Source organism: Phodopus roborovskii, unplaced genomic scaffold (assembly GCF_943737965.1).
Source record: "Phodopus roborovskii unplaced genomic scaffold, PHOROB, whole genome shotgun sequence".
Classification (NCBI taxonomy): domain Eukaryota; kingdom Metazoa; phylum Chordata; class Mammalia; order Rodentia; family Cricetidae; genus Phodopus; species Phodopus roborovskii.
In genome coordinates, this window is record NW_026126418.1 from 70,364,740 (window position 1) to 70,380,636 (window position 15,897).

General features: G+C 46.0%; 1 protein-coding gene across 2 annotated transcripts in view; it reads left to right on the forward strand.

Annotated features, from left to right (window-relative positions):
• The first annotated feature begins 298 nt into the window (after positions 1–298).
• Med27 (mediator complex subunit 27) overlaps positions 299–15,897 on the forward strand; it is a 168,034-nt gene continuing 152,435 nt past the window's right edge. For both annotated transcript variants that reach the window (XM_051185031.1, XM_051185032.1), the window contains exons 1-2: positions 299–522; positions 3,066–3,210. In XM_051185031.1, the coding sequence (XP_051040988.1) occupies positions 320–522; positions 3,066–3,210 (348 nt within the window). In that variant the 5' untranslated portion in view covers positions 299–319. The remainder of the gene's footprint in view (positions 523–3,065; positions 3,211–15,897) is intronic.

Consider the following 15,897-nt stretch of genomic DNA (forward strand, 5'->3'; position numbering starts at 1 on the left):
TGTCCTGGAACTCACTTCGTAGGCCAGGCTGGCCTTGAACTCACAGAGATCCGCCTGCCTCTGCTTCCCAAGTGCTGGGATTAAAGGCGTGCGCCACCACCGCTCGGATGAATTTTTGTATTTCTTTGTCATTCACCATCAAGCAAAAGGCGAGGGTAACCTGACTTCCCAACATGGAGACCACACTTCGCGGCTAACCCTCGAGGCCGGTCACATCTCAAACTACACATCCCAGAAGTCTCCCATGACGACGTCATCAGAAAGTACCGCGCGCCACTCAGGCTGCAGGCTTCCGAAAGCCGGCTGTGGCGGCTGCAACATGGCGGACGTGCTGAGTGTTGGGGTGAACCTGGAGGCCTTCTCACAGGCCATCAATGCCATCCAGGCACTGCGGTCTAGCGTGAGTAGGGTGTTCGACTGCCTCAAGGATGGCATGCGCAACAAGGAGACGCTAGAGGGCCGCGAGAAAGCCTTCATCGCGCACTTCCAGGACAACTTGCATTCGGTCAACCGGGACCTCAAGTAGGTACTGGCTGAAGGAATCCGGGTAGAAGACCGTCTTGGCCCCTAACCCGCCGGGATCCCACGCCAGTTTTCCCAGTCACGCCGCTCTTCCTTGTCCTCAGTCTGTTGTCTCTTTCGTTCCCCCCTAGCTTCCTACCAGCCCCATAGGGACACCTTGTCACCCCCGTCCCGTTACCTAGCATTCGTTCTCTTGGCCATTTGGTCCTGGTTGTCCTCTGCGGTCCTTGGTCCCAGCTGTGGCGCTCTTATTCTGACGAGGAAACGAGCTCTTTTCAGGAACTTCCACTTTGCTGATCTTACCAGGTTTCTCACCTGTAGGCCTTTGGGCACCATCACATCTGGCCAGACTACCCATTATCGCTGTCCTTGGCCCAACTGAGTACCGGTTGATCCGACGAGCTCCAGTCCCCATCCTTACATCCCGGAATTCATCAGATCCACTTCACCACACTCTCACACACTGCCTCCATTACCTTTTGCCTCTTTCCATTTCTTCTCAGCATTGGACTTTTGTTCAGCTCTTTCTCAATAGAGACCTGATTTCACGTCTGTTAACTAGGCAAATTCCTCATTCCTATCCTTTTTCTTTTGAGGGGAAATTTATTTATGTTCACAGTTTCAGAGGACTCAATGGAAAAGGCATGTAGGAGTAGTTTAGTCCCTAATGATTCTTAATTTGTGGTCCTGGGATTACATATTTACTTACTTTAGTTCTTACTAGACTCTTTTTTTTTTTTAACTTCATTAATGTGTTAAGAATTAACTGAGCCGGGTGGTGCTGGCACACACCTTTAATCCCAGCACTCAGGAAGCAGAGGCGGGCAGATCTCTGTGAATTTGATGCCAGCCTGGTCTACAGAGAAGTTCCAGGACAGCCAGGGATACACAGAGAAAAGAATTAACAGAGAAGACATTTGTCAGATGCCTGGTAGGCATTACTTCTCTCCCCCCCCCACACACACACTCCCCAAGACAGGATTTCTTTGTATATCCTTAGCTATTCTTGAACTGGATTTGTAGACCAGGGTGGCCTCAAATTTACAGAGATCTGCCAGCCTCTGCCTGCTGAGTGCTGGGATTAAAGGTGTGAGCCACCACACCCAGCTTAGTAGGTACTTCATGTTTGCCTGAATTTATATTCTCTTGTCTTAGAATTTAGGGAATTTGGCCTTTCACTTCTGAAATTGACCTTAACAGTAACAGCATTTGGTGAACTAGTCACTTAGAATTTCTGTATAGATTGGGGTTCCTTTCTCCCATCTCATGTCCCATCACAGTACCTAGTTCCAACTCAGGGCCTTGCACATGTCAGGCAAGTTCTTCACTACTCAGCTAACCCCTAAGATTCCCCACATCCCCCCAGTTTGGTCTGGTAGGATGGAAGAACAAATGTTGTGGATTCATGGGTACCTTTCCTCCCCTATAGTCCGTATCACTCCTTAAATTACACTTGTACACATTTTTGATTGCAGTGTCAGCAACAGTTAATACTTGCCCTGTTTGAGGGTACATGACCCCACCCACCCACCACCACCGTCTCTTTCTCTCTCTCTCTCTCTCACACACACACACACACACACACTTCAGTTTTTTTCCCCTCTGGTTTTCTAATGGGATGTTACAGTCCTGTTTTACTTGAGAAACTTTAGCCATGTTGATATTACTTTGATTTATTAAATGTATAGTAGTGCCAGGAAGATGGTGGTTGAAGTTTCTAGATTGGATGCAGCCTGGGTGTGGTTCACAGAGTCTTGTTGGCAGCTGGGACATTTTCCTCAGAATCCACTTCCTCAGTGGAGTGTGTGGTTTCATTGTTGGCTCACTTTCCTAAGCTTCTCCCTAGTTTCCCTGCCTGACTGTAGTGTGTTTGTTTGGTACAGCCCCTTGATGGTGTCTTCCCATTCCATTTGTTTACTTTATCTCTTCTTTGTTTTCCTAAAGCTTTACCATCTGTGAAGCATCACATACAAATCTATCCCGATGTGAAATGATAACTAATGATTTATTCAGGTACTTGCTGCTTTGCCAAATGGAGTGATCTGCACGTGGGTCTGAAAATCCTGAATGAGAGGCAGTGTTATACCAACACTGCAAGATCCCAGAACTTCTCCCTGCTGTGGATGGATCTGAGTTGTTAAATCCTAATTTCTGGGAAACGTACTGCTTCTCTGTGTTCTTAGCTTTGTCCCCCCCCCCCCCCCGGAATGGCACGAGACAGCTATATTTTGTTTTGTTTTGTTTGTTTCACTGTGTGGCTCTGATTGGCCTGGAACTCCATATGTAGACCAGGATGGCCTCATATTATCAGAGATCCATCTGCCTCTGCCTCCCCAGTACTGGGGTTAAAGACATTCGCCACCATGCCTGGTTTTGGCAGGTATGTTTTAAATGAAAACTCTTAGGCATTCTCTTGTTAGCCCCTAGTCTTTTTCCAGAACTCATCTTAAGAGACTTTTGATGGCATCTAGCCTTGAGCAGTGTGCTTGGCCATAAGGAGTGAAGTGGATTCAGGTTTATGTATTGTCTCTTTTTGCTTTTAGTGAGCTGGAGCGTCTGAGCAACTTGGTAGGCAAGCCGTCCGAAAACCATCCTCTTCACAACAGCGGACTGTTAAGCCTGGACCCTGTGCAGGATAAAACACCACTCTATAGCCAACTTCTGCAAGCATACAAATGGTCCAACAAGGTAAGGGGTAGCTGATAGAACAAAACCCAGTGTTTCTCCCAGAAAAGCAGAGCACGAGACCAGCTTCTCTTTTGCATTGAGAGTCTGCATGGGCTGTAGAGTTGGAATTTTAGGGTTTCCTATAAGTGATATTTCATCCCTGTAAGGCCTTTGGAGTTAATGATGATGCGCAAGTAATTACATTTGAAAAGGAATCCTAGATCAGATGGTCTTATCCTGAAGATTGGGTGTGGAGAGCAAATTATAGAACCCTGAATGGTACATGCACAGTGTGTTGTGTTACATGTAGTGTTCACATACAGTGTGTTGTGGTAGTATATGAAATGTGCTATGGTGTGTTGCATACACAAGTGTGCTGTGCTGTATGCAGTTTTGCCTGAGGAAGGTGCATCTGTTTTAGCTTTCCTCAGTTTACCAGGAGGTTCTGACAGTTACAAGTTTAAAGACTAGTAATGGGAAGGCTTGGCCACTCACATTTTTTTATTTTATGGTATTGCATTGTCTTTTTTCTGTCGTGGTGGAGGAATATCTGGAGGATGCTGTGGATTGGATTATGCTACACTTTTTCCTTCACCCATCTTAGCATGTGCTACAGAGTGTGACTTTTGTGATATCATTGAACGGGCAGGTCCATGGCGTGGCTCTCAGGAAAGTTGGAAGAGGAGAACCTAGCAATAATCTGAAATAGCAGGAATCACACTGGGCTCACAAACCCAGAAGCAGTTTGCTTGTCTGCTGTATGCAATGTGTTTCCTGCTGATGGGAAACTGGCAGATTTTTTAGGGACAAATTTTGAAGCCCTCCTCAGTACACTTGGATAGCTCCTGAGACCTGTGGATGGCTGTGCTCCTCTAGGTCCACCCTTCACCCTTTCCCTTCCCTCCTGTCCTCTTCCTCTTGGGTCTTGGTGACAGATGAGTTTTGATAATTTTTCTGCTATGTGGTTTTTTTTTTTTTTTTTTTTTTTGGTGGGTTTATCTTAGTATTTGGTTTGAAGTGAGAGTTGGAGATTCACAAAGATGGTTGTCAGCAGGGACTAAAAGAACTTGGACTCCGAATATAATGATTTGTCTTTAAGGCCTTTCCTCCAAATTCTGTGGTGCCAGGTGTAGAAACGCACCCTGCTGTTGGAGGAAACTTCAGTGTGTCAAAAGTGATCAATAAAATGGTCAGGGGACTCCCTGGTTCAAAGCTGAGCTCATGAGGGTCAACATGTGCATGGTTGTGTCACTCAGGTGCTTCTCAGGGCTTGCTTGCTTTTGTTGCTCTAAGACTCTCCTGGTGGAGAGAGGATGGCCTACCAGTTGCAGATTTCTGAATTGTGATGCCTAGAGAGCTCCTAATGACTGCCACGTCCTGTGTAGTAGGTGTCATTGGAGAAGGTTAATTGGATCAATGTGTGAGAGTCTGAGCTTGGCTCATTGGAATGATTCTCCTTGGTGCTAGAGGGCCATTTCCTAAAAGAAGAGTGTATTAGTATGTTTTTGCTACTGTAATGAAGTACTAGAGGTAGACTAACTTTATAAAGAACAGAGGTTTAGTTAGTTTTGGGAGACGTCAGGTCAAGGTGTTGCATTGGCTTGATTCTGGTGAGGACTTCGTGGCAGAGAGTATAACAGTAGGTGGTACAGATCTCATTGTCAGGCAGGAGGCCAGAGAGGCTGGTATCCTCCAGTCCCTTCTGAGGACATTGACCTAATGACCTCTTATAGGTTTCACCTCTTAACGGATCATCATCATGCTGAGGACAAACCCTCTTACCAATGAAGCTTGGTGGGAGGGGACAACACCCACTTTAACATACCCACCCAGAGTAGAAGGCACTAGGCAGGAACAGTGGCAGTTGCTGGGGCCAGAGCCCCCTGCTTTCTAGACTGCCCTGTGGAAGCTTCTTATTTTCCTGGGGGTGTGCCTGGGATCTGAACATGAGTTTGGGTGGAAGCTGGTCAGCAGATGCATGGCTGGACTCGACTTCCAGAAAATCCTGTGTTTGGATGAGGAAATCCTGTTGCTGTGTCAATTGGGCAGTGAGCCCAGGTGATGAGAGCTTCTCAGTGGGACGATTTCGGCTGGCCTTTCATTGAAGTGATGGCAATTTATGTTTGAACAACGCTACTTTCATAATTTAAAAAAATCAGATTGTTTGGCTGTGGAATCAAGTTCTGGCCCTTGCCTTTGTCCCAGGGAGGGGGAAATTATATAAAGGAAAATAAATATGTGTGTTTGGAACTCTTGCCTCAAAATGCTACAGGTTAAAATATTTATGGAAGCTTCTCATAGACTAACTCCTATAGCCAGTGTTGGGGAGCTTTGGAGGTCTTAGGAATGGCCCTGATATGTGGTGATATGCTTGTAAAGCCACAGTGTACTCTCACTGGGCCCCTGTGTCACCAGCAAAAGAACTCAGCTTCTTGTGTTAAAGCCAAGCAAGCTGAAGCCCTGGGAACTGACTTGTCATAGCTCCTAGCTGGACTACAGTTTGAGTTTGGTTTGGTTGCTTTGCTTTTGTTTTCTTGAAATTTGGTTAAGTTTTCAATTTAGAAAACATTTCTCCCCTTTGGCCACATCTTACACACACACATTTATTTATTTATTTTCTCATTTAGTGTACATGCATTTCCATGGTTTATCAAAAGGTGGGGAAGACAAATACATTTTTGCTCCTTCCAGGGCAGACATTGCTAATCAGCTGTTTTACTTTTTCCTGCGCAGGCTGTTTGTGGATTGGCTTTGAACTGTACAAATGTTCTATGGCTAGGCTGCAAGAGACTTGACTTCCACAGTAGAACATGGCATCTAATCTGGCTGTTACTTATTTCTTCCACACCTTACTTAGGGAAAGACTTAGGATTATGAGATCCATAAAACTTGGAAGAGAAGAAGAAAGCCTGGGTGAGGGTGCTTTATGTATATTTCTCCAATAAACTAAAGAAATAGCCTTAAGAAAACAAAACCAGTATTCTCATTTCCAGCTGTTGACATGCAAGAGGCCAATCATTAATTATGTGTTTTTCTTGCTTCTATAACTGAAAAGAGACTTTAATTGCTAAAGCACCCACCATTCATCATTTTATTCAAGAAATGTAAAGCAGTTCGTGCAGTAATGTGTGAAGGGGAGTTGGTTATCTTGCCCATGTCAGCTTTCTGTGCTGTAGCTGAGAATAGAAGGACATGGGAAAAGGCTTTAACACCACCACTTGATGGGCTGTTGGCCATAGAAAGGTCTTCTGCATGTCTAATGACTACTCATTTTCTTTGGGGGAGTTTTCCTAATTTTTGTAAAGTCAGTTGGAGTATTAATTACATGGTAGTTGGCATAATTGTTAGAATAACACATTCAAAGATTAATCTAATTTAGTGAAATGGTGTCAAATCGCTGTGAGCAGCACTTTCCCCATGCTGATTCGGGGAAAGAGCTGAGCTTCTGACTCTGACGCACCTATAGATAATTGTTTTGCAGAAGGGTGACAAGCTCTCTCCACTTGGGCAGAAAATAATTGGCATCAGCGCTGTCCCTGCTGTAAAGAAGTCAGTGTAGACTTTGTCACTTGTTATGCTCAGACATGAGAGACTGAACTTGTCCTGAAGGTCCCTTTCTGAGGGTTCCAGCCTCCTGTCATCAGGCTTTTAATTTGAGACATTGATGATTTCTACTTGTTTGTGGCAGAAGGCTGCTTTGTTTAAAGTCCTCTGTGGTCCCAGTAGGAGTTTGATCCCAGGAACTCCTGTGCCTGAAGTTAGGGGGTCACAGATGCTCAAGTTCCTCACATAAATTGATGCTGTATTTGCATTTATCTATATACATCACCTTCTCCTTTTTTCCTGTGCTTTTTGGAGATGGGTTCTTGCTGTGTTGCCCAGGCATCTGCCAAGTGATCCTCCTCCCTCAGCCTCTTGAGTGGCTGGGATGGAAGCATGTGCTACGGTGCCCACCTTCTCCCCTGTGCATCACACCTTCACTGGGTGACATAATATCTAGTACCATGTATTTGCTATACGGATGGCTGCTGCACTGTCTTGCCCAGGTGATAATGACAAGGAAGAGTTTGTATATGTTCAGTACAAGAGAGGTATTTTCCATTAGAAGCTGATTGAATCTGCAGATTCTAAGACAAGAACTAGGGGAGAGCTCATGGTATCTGCATAGAAGAGCCAACAGTGATTCTGCTTTTTCTTGGTGTTACTGGGAGTAATAGACTCCAACTGTTTGAGTTGGGAAAGGCAGCAGAGCAAGATGCTGTTGCTGCCTTCATTCCTCCTCCCCTCCCTCTCTCCCTCACTTCTTCCTACTTTCCTAATATCTTTCATGCTCATCTATCTATCTATCTATCTATCTATCTATCTATCTATCTATATATCTATCTATCTATCTATCTATCTATTTTTTGGAGACAGTTTCTCAGTGTAATAGCCCTGGTTGTCCTGGAACTTGCTTTGTAAGACTCATCTGGCCTTGAACTCAGAGATCCTCTGCCTCCCCAGTGCCACCACTACCTGATCTAATGTTTTAATTTTTTTCTCTCTTTTTTAAAAATTTAAGTTTAAAAAAAAATTTTTACATACCAATTATTTTACATACCAATCCCAGTTCCCTCTCCCTCAGTCCACCCATACCCCTCAACAACCCCCTTATCCCACCACCCATCTACTCTTCAGGAGGCAGTGAGGCCTCCCATGGGGGATCATCAAAGTCTGTCACATCATTTGGGTAATGATTTATTTTAAAAGAAAGTTTTTAGGCTTGATATGGTGGTGCATACCTTTAACTCCAGCATTTGAGAGGCAGAAGCAGGCTGATTTCTAAGAGTTCTAGGCTAACTAGGGCTATGTGGAGAGATCCTGTCTAGGTATAAAATTAAAAAAAAAAAAAAAAAAACATTCCCCCCCCCCCCAAGTATTCATTACTCCATAGCTTTAAATTACTGGGATGGTTGTCTGTCACATGCATCTTGTGTGTGTGCATTTGAGACAGGGTCTCATGGGACCTAGGCTGGCCTTCAGTTCAGGATGGCCTTGAATGTGTGATCCTCCTAGTTTTACCTTTTTGCAAGTGTGCTTTCTGATTTTGCATTCTGGGGCTGACAGGTCTCGGGTTGTTTTACGGTATATATAACACTAAGCCTTTCCTGTGGGAACCCTGACTTGTTTTGAGGGTCAGCTGTAAATATCAGAGGGGAGACACCACATCCATCCTGTTCTTTGTTGGGTCTCCCCCAAACCATGCAAGGAGTCTGATAGACAAGCAGAATGAACATGCAATACAAATTCACCCATGGAAGGGGTTGGGGATGCAGCCTAATGAGGAGTGCTTGCTTAGCAGAGCATAAGCAAAACAAACAAACAACCTCTGAAGGAATGAAAGAATAAAAGTCTTTTGTGATGAATTTAAATTGAGGATCCCTTTGTGGCTTGCTTGCTTGTATTTTTGATGAAGTGTGGTAGGGTATCTTCATTTTCAGCCACTCCTGTGAAGTCCAGTTGTACTGTTAGAAGAGAGAACATTTTAGGGCCTTTGAGGGCCTGGACTAACATCCAGGAAGGTAATTTGGGAAGGTCAGGCAGAGGTCAGTTAGTAGGTGATGGTAAGATCTTTGAGACTGAGTTTAGCAGTTTCATCTGTGAGTGTTGTCATCCAGGATGCCTTTCTTGGTGGACCAGGCCCACAGCCAGTGCTTAGGAGGGGTCACAGTTTGGTGGAAGCATCCTGGAGTGAACTGAGTCAGGCTGATTTGAGCTGCTGAACCTGATGCAGGTTTTCTGTGGGAGCTGTCACTTTTCCAGCCACCAGCCTCCTTTGTGAATTTTCAGTGATTTCTTGTGTGTGCATGTGTGTGTGTGTGTGTGTGTGTGTGTGTGTGTGTGTGTGTGTGTGTGTCCGTCCATGTCCATACAGGTGCTCATGGAAGCCAGAGGCTGACACTGGGGGTTTTCTTCAGTTGCTCTCCCCATTGTTTTTTGAGTTGGGTTTCTCATGGCACCTGGAGCTTGCTGACTGGTCTAGGCTGGTTGGCCAGGGAGCTCCAGGAATCTGTTACTATGATAGAACACTGACCAGAAGCAGCTTAGGGCAGGAAAGGCTTTCCTCTGCTTAGCACTCCAGTCACACTATCACTGAGGAAAGCTGATGCAGGAACTTGAAGGCTGACCTGCTTACTGTTCCACATAGCAGTTCCTCTGACCAAGGAACTCACTTTGTAGCCAGCAAAGTACAGTGGAGGATGTTGCTTCCTGGTAGGCTCTCAGCCTGGCTTATACTCAGCTAGCTTCCTTATACAATTCAGGATTACCTAGCTAGGGATTGTACCACCCACAGTGGACTGGGCCTTCCTATGTGGGGGTCCCTGCAAGCATCAAGGCTAGTAGGGAAATAAACCATGAGAGTTAAGAAGGGAAACTTAGTTGGTGCTAGTTTAAACTTCTAGAGAGTCTGACACCAGGTGGTTTACTGTGAGCATATTTAAACACAGTACAATTTTGGAAAAAGCCTTCCTGATGTAATACAATCCCCAATGCACAAGGAGGCATACTTATATCTAAACTCAACTCAAAGTACAAAGTACATGTGACTATGAAGATGGATTCTATAGCTTAAGGGGCTAGGATCTGTTGTGGTCTCTATAGCATAGAGGTCAGAAAGCTATAAATATAAAGTACATATGATAAACAAAGCTAAAAATAAGTGTCTAGGGAGGGAGGGAGAGTCTGAGATAAACATTCTGGGGGTTTGTGTCTGATCTGGCTCTATAGATAGCAAAGGTCATCAGGTCATTAACACTATCCACTTCTGGCCTTCTGGGTGGAAAGTAAGAATTCATTTCCTCCTTTGAGGAGGCAACCATGGGTGATTTGAGGAGGAAAACTTGGTTTCCATGGTCGGTTTGTGCTCTCAACACTCTTACATCAGTTAACAATCAGGGCAGTCCTCCAGACCTACCCATATAACAGTTTGATCTGGGCAAGTCCTCAGCACATGGTAGTGCATGTGCACCTGTGGTGTGCAGCAGCGCTGCCGTGTGCTTTCCTGTGTAAGCTCCAGGGCCTGAGCACCTTGGTTCACATCCCATTTCCTCAGAGTGTGAGACTAACTTCCTCGTTTTCTCCTCAGCTTTCTAAGTTGGGCATGTTTCTGATAGGTAATTAGGAGATCTGAGTAGGCTGGTGGTGCCAAATTCACAAACAGCAATGAGGAGAGACTCCAGGATGCTCTGACCTTCTGTCATAGCTCCCACTCTGTCACAAGGCCTCCTACCATTGCATCTGTATTGTCTCTGGAAGTTCTTCAATGTGCCTGAGCAAGGACAGCAACCCATCATCACACATGAGTGCAAGATAGTATGAGGGTCAGTTCTTCTAAAACCTGGGGTGCGCAGTGAGGGGTTGGGAGTTTGGCAAAGAGGGTTGTTAATTGTGAGGCACACTAGCAAGGAGAGCTTCCTTAGAAGCCACAGGGAGGGATGAGAAGACCACAGAGCAGGAGATTGGAAGGGAGTGTCCAAACCATAGAGGATTCACCTGGAGATTCAGTAAGATGTCTGTCACAGAGTTTAGAATTGTGACTGCTCCCATGCTCCTCTGCTGCAGGGGATGCTGTGTGCCTGCCTGCTGCTTTAGGAACAGGTTGAACACAGAAAGGCCAATTTGAAAAGAAACATTTGGATTACTCCCAGTGTGTCACTTCTGGGCAGCTGCTGGTTCAGAGTTGTCACCAGGGTAAGAGTAACTCATCTGCAATGACTAGATGGTGAGCAGTCAGGTGGCTCATGTGCCATCTGATGCTGCTGCTTGGTCTTCCTTGGCTGACGAAAGGGTTGGGCAGGATGGATGTGCTCTCAAGGTCCTTTCTCCTCTGACCTGGAAAGGCCCAGTAGTAATATTGATGCATGCCTGTAGGTAGGGAGGGAATGCCTCCTGGGGGCTGGAGAGGACCTCTCCTGCTCTCCCCTCCTGGAGCATGCAGAGCTGCTGTCCATGTTCTATGCATCTGAGTGGAGAGCAAGGCCGCCTTGAGGGCTCAGTGGAAAATTACCTCAAAGAGCTAGCTTCTCCAGTGCTTTGGCTCTTACCATGTGTCCATATAAATGCTAATGAGTATCAGGCCATGCCCCATAACAGAAGTGGTTTCTAGCCCAAGGCTTCAGGCTGATCCACATCTCAATGTTCTTGTTAGCTATGGTTTCTGAAAATGATCACCTTATTGTTGCTGTGACACAGAGAGCTGGCCTATCCATAGACAGCTGCAGCTGTTTAACAGGCCTGTGGCTTTCTTCCATTTAGTCACGCTCCATACCTTTGTTTTTGCTGTGCTGGAGATGGAAGCTGGGCCTTACTCCTGCTGCCCAAGTACTCTGCCAAGTACTCTTCCAGTCTTTTCAGGACTGAAAAGGTGTGTGTGGTTTATATATAGGCACAGAACCTTTTGTAGATGATAACCAGAGACTTAAAAGGGCATATTCCTTTCCTGAACTGCCCATGTCATTCCCCCTCTGCTAGGGTGGGAAGGAAGCATATCATTGCTTGTAGTTGTCTCTTGTCATTTTGTCTTTTCCTGGTGGGCAGGCTGGAAAAGAGCTGGAAGATTAGTTAGAGCATCTTCTCATCGTTCAGCTCTTTCTGGGCCATCTATCATATCAGCTTTGCAGTTCACGTATCCCCCAGCCACCATACTACCTCTACCAGCCTAGATCTCTTGAGAGCTCTCCGATCCCAGTGTCCACAAGAAATACACTTGTCCTTTGCTAGTCATGGATCTCATAGACAAGCAATCCACATCGAAAGTCTTGCCTCACTGTCAGCCCTGCTGTCTCAGTGGAATCTAGTGTTATGCCCAGGCCCTGATGTCACCTATGAATGCTGGCTAAGCCTTCACAACCATCAATAGCTCTTTTGGCCTTCTTACCCCATCCTGTTCACCCTCTCCTCAGGCTGCTGCTTCTTAGGGTCAGCCATATCACTGGCATCTCCTTCCTAGTGAAATGTGCTTTCCAGATTTCAAGGCATGGTATCTGTCACTCTCTAGTGATCCCCATCTCTCTGGGGAATGATTCCAGACCCATCACTGGTATGCAGCACATTCTAGCAACAGTGTGCACGAAGCTGAATCTGTTACTCAACCTTAGTTTCTGTGAAATGGTACTGGCAGTCCTGCCTGTTAGAGTTGCTGTGATGGTGCCTTGTGGTGTATGGTACAGGGTGGGTCTACTTCCATCTGTGGTCCTCAGGTGATACACAGTGCTTCCCCAATGCCCTCCTCAGTCTTTCCTATCTTCTCTTCTTCCTGCAGAAACAAGACAAAAGGTTTTATTATGGGAAATTTCAAGTATACACAGAAATAAGAATTACATAACTCTTGTCTAAGGAGCTTCAGTTGACAACTTGACATACCTGGAAGGGAAGAGAAAACTTAACCAAAGATAGCCTCCATCAGGTTGGGCTGTGGGTATGTCTGTGGTACTTTTTTTTTTTTTTTTTTTTTTTGGGTTAATAATTGATGTAGGAGGGCCTAGCCTGCTGTGGGCACTGTTATTCCTGGGCAGGTAGGCCTGGACTATATAAGAAGGGTAGTTGAAGCTGGGCATGGTGGCTTATGTCTTTAACCCCAGTGCTTGGAAGGCAGAGACAGATGGAGATCTGAGTTCGAGGTTACCTTGGTCTACGAAGTAAGTTCCAGAGGACAGCTAGAATTACACAGAGAAATCTTGTTTTGAAAAAACAAACAAACAACAACAACAGCAACAAAGAAAGATAATTGAGCAGGCCAGAGGGAGCAAGCCAGGGAGCTGCCTTTCTCTGTGGTTGCTGCTTCAAGCTCCTGCCCCAGCTTCCCTAGATGATGGATGTAACATGTAAATCAAAGAAACCTTTTCCTCCCCAAGCTCCTTTTAGTCGGTGTTTTGGCACAGCAGTAGAAAAGCAAACAGAATATTCGGTAACTTAGCTTGATAAGTCATAATATTTTACAGTCTTGTTTCATTCACCCTGCAGTGAACAGTTTCCTTTTTGGTGAAGGGGTAGAGCTGGACAGGCCTGGGTGACACAATTTTATAATTTCCCTGCTTTTGCCTTCTGAGTGTTAGAATTAGTAGCATGCACCCTGCTCCCAGCAGGACTGGATTATTTTAAAGCAAGACCGGACAAAGTGTCATCCAGTGTATGCGTTCTTCACTGTCCAGCTCTGGGTTCCCACTCCCCTGCTCCTCTTTGGCCAGTTTGATCTTACAGAATGAATTGTAGTCTCCCAAGGGCCTTTGCATGTGTTCTTCCAAATCATGTCTCATTTCTTTTTGTGGAAAAGTCTTAGTCATTTACTGCTCATCATGCTCTTCCTTCTTCTCTGAAAGCCTGGTGTGTATCCAGTTAGGCGTCCCTTGTTTTGTTCCCATTCTTGCTTTTATCCCACTCTGCCTGCTTAGCCACCTGTCTGTCCCAAGCTTGGCCCTACTTTGGGCAGTTACTGAAGCCTATAGGGTTTTAGTGTATCAAACTCTGAAGTGGACACAAGACTGATCTCCCAGAGTGGTTCCAATCTCTGCCTATTGTGCAGATTTCCAGTGCCTCATGAGAACTGTGCGTGGTGTCTCCAATGCAGGGCAGGGCTCACAGTGGCATTTCAAAGTAGTTATTGCTTTTGGCTTGCTTTTTGTGTTTGAACCAAGGGAACTTAAGCCCCACCCTCCTCCTCTCTCCCCTTTAGATTGTGTCTTTCCCTCACCTTGACCTTTTGCAGATTTCCTTGTGCTCATTAGAGGACTGTGGGAGAAGGCATGGGTGTGGAAGCAAGAGCTTTCTCTACCTCTCTCATGGCCATCCCCTGTTCTCAGGGCTTTTCGGGCCTGAGGTCAGGGTTCTGCCGGACTGGGGAGGTGAAGTGTGTGTCTGTTTTGCCTTCTGCTTGCTGCACTGTCCTTTGGCTCTGGAACTTGCTCTAGGCCTTTCTCCCAGTGCGGGTGTTCCCTTGCTGCAGTCACTCTTGTCTGGGAGATGCAGCTCACTGCAGTTCCTTGGGCTGGGAAAGCTTGGTGCTGGGGTCAGCTTCTGCTGGCCAGGGCTGGGCTGGGCTTCTTGAAGACTTGACAGTGAGTGGAATGCCTGGATCTCTTGGCCTGACTAGCAGGTTCTGGCAAACCAGTAACTCCTGTCTCCAAACTTGGTTGTGTAGCCACAGTGTTCCAGCCCTGTGAACTGGAGGTGCTTTCTCAAATGTCCTGCATTGTTTGTTGCCCTGTAAGGAAGCTAGAGCCATGACTGTGCTGTGGTGCCCACCAGCCCTTTGCCTGGGATGCCTCGCGACTTCATACGTATAACCCTCCCTCTGTCCTATGAAGGACAAGCAGAGATAGTCTTATCTGCCATTGCCCTTTGGGTGGCTTCTTTGATGCACTGTATCAAGGGATGTCCAGTTGTGTCCCCCTTTCTCCAGCGTTGGAATTGTAGACTCCTTTTGGATACCTAGTATCTGGTAGACACTTGATGACTGAGCCTCACACTGCTGTATTTTCAAGAAAATTCGGACTGCCTTTTTCATCTGAGCATGAGACTTCATGGGCTCAGCAATCAGGTACCTCCTATTACAGGGAATAACTTGCTTGTGGCCATGTGGCTAGCCCCTTAGTGAGGCTGGCATGGGGTATTGCCTGGTGTTGGGAAGAGCAGAGTCATTTCTTCAAGGCTGCTGTTAGTAAGGTGGGAGCAGTGGTCTAGATGAATAATGAAATAGAGGGAATCGTCAGTGACAGTTGTGATCCATTGACAGCCAGGCACAGGCTCAGCCCAGGTGTGGGTGTGGTCTGGGATTTGCTTGACTATTGTGGGTAGAACAGCCACAGGCCCCTCCTCAGTAGAGAAGCAGCTGCAGATATGTTGTTAAGTTGGGGGTTTTAGCAAGTAGCTGACTTGTGCTGGGACTCTTCATGAAAGAGAACAGGATGTCTAGTACTAGCCTCCCAACATAAGAGGGAGCACCAGTGAATGGCTGTGCCGGGAAAGTGCCTAACCCCCTTGTGTTCCTTTTCAACAAGAGTCACAGTACTCTGAGCTGACGAACTGCCAGTTGCTCTTCTCCCCATTGACGCCTACCTGTGTGTTCTAGGTTAGAGAGTGACATCGCCTTATTTGCTGTTTTCAGTCAGTAGGCTTCTTAGACATTGGTTCTCTGTCAGTTGCCACTCCCAGTCACCTGGAATGTTCTGAGCTCTGCTCTCTCCACTGCCAGTGTACTGTTAGAGCCAGTATGGTAAGAGTGTGTCTGTGTGAGAAAGAACCTGCATTTGTAAGATACTAAGTTGTAATCAGTTCCTACCTGAGGGCAGGACACTCTTTGCTAGGACATACCTAGCCTGCCCATTGCAGCTGAATTGAACACTACTGTTCAGGCACCTGCTGTATGGGCACTGTTCTAGATGTGGTGAATGAAGGTGAGAAATACCCTCACCTGGGGCTGAGCTCTAAGAAGAATGCAGTTCCTGAAGCCCCTGATTTCACAGCATACTGTTCCCTATTGTCATAGAAGATCATAACTCACAGAGGGAAGCTAAAGAGTCTTTGAACACAAAGACAGTTTTGTCTTGCTGTCTGGGTATCGCACATATTACCTTGTTCTTATAGCTGGCTGTATTTTAATTCTGCCCCTGAATAATATAGATACAGCTCTCTAGTGCTGTCCTGTACACTGGCTTATTGGTCCTTGGCATA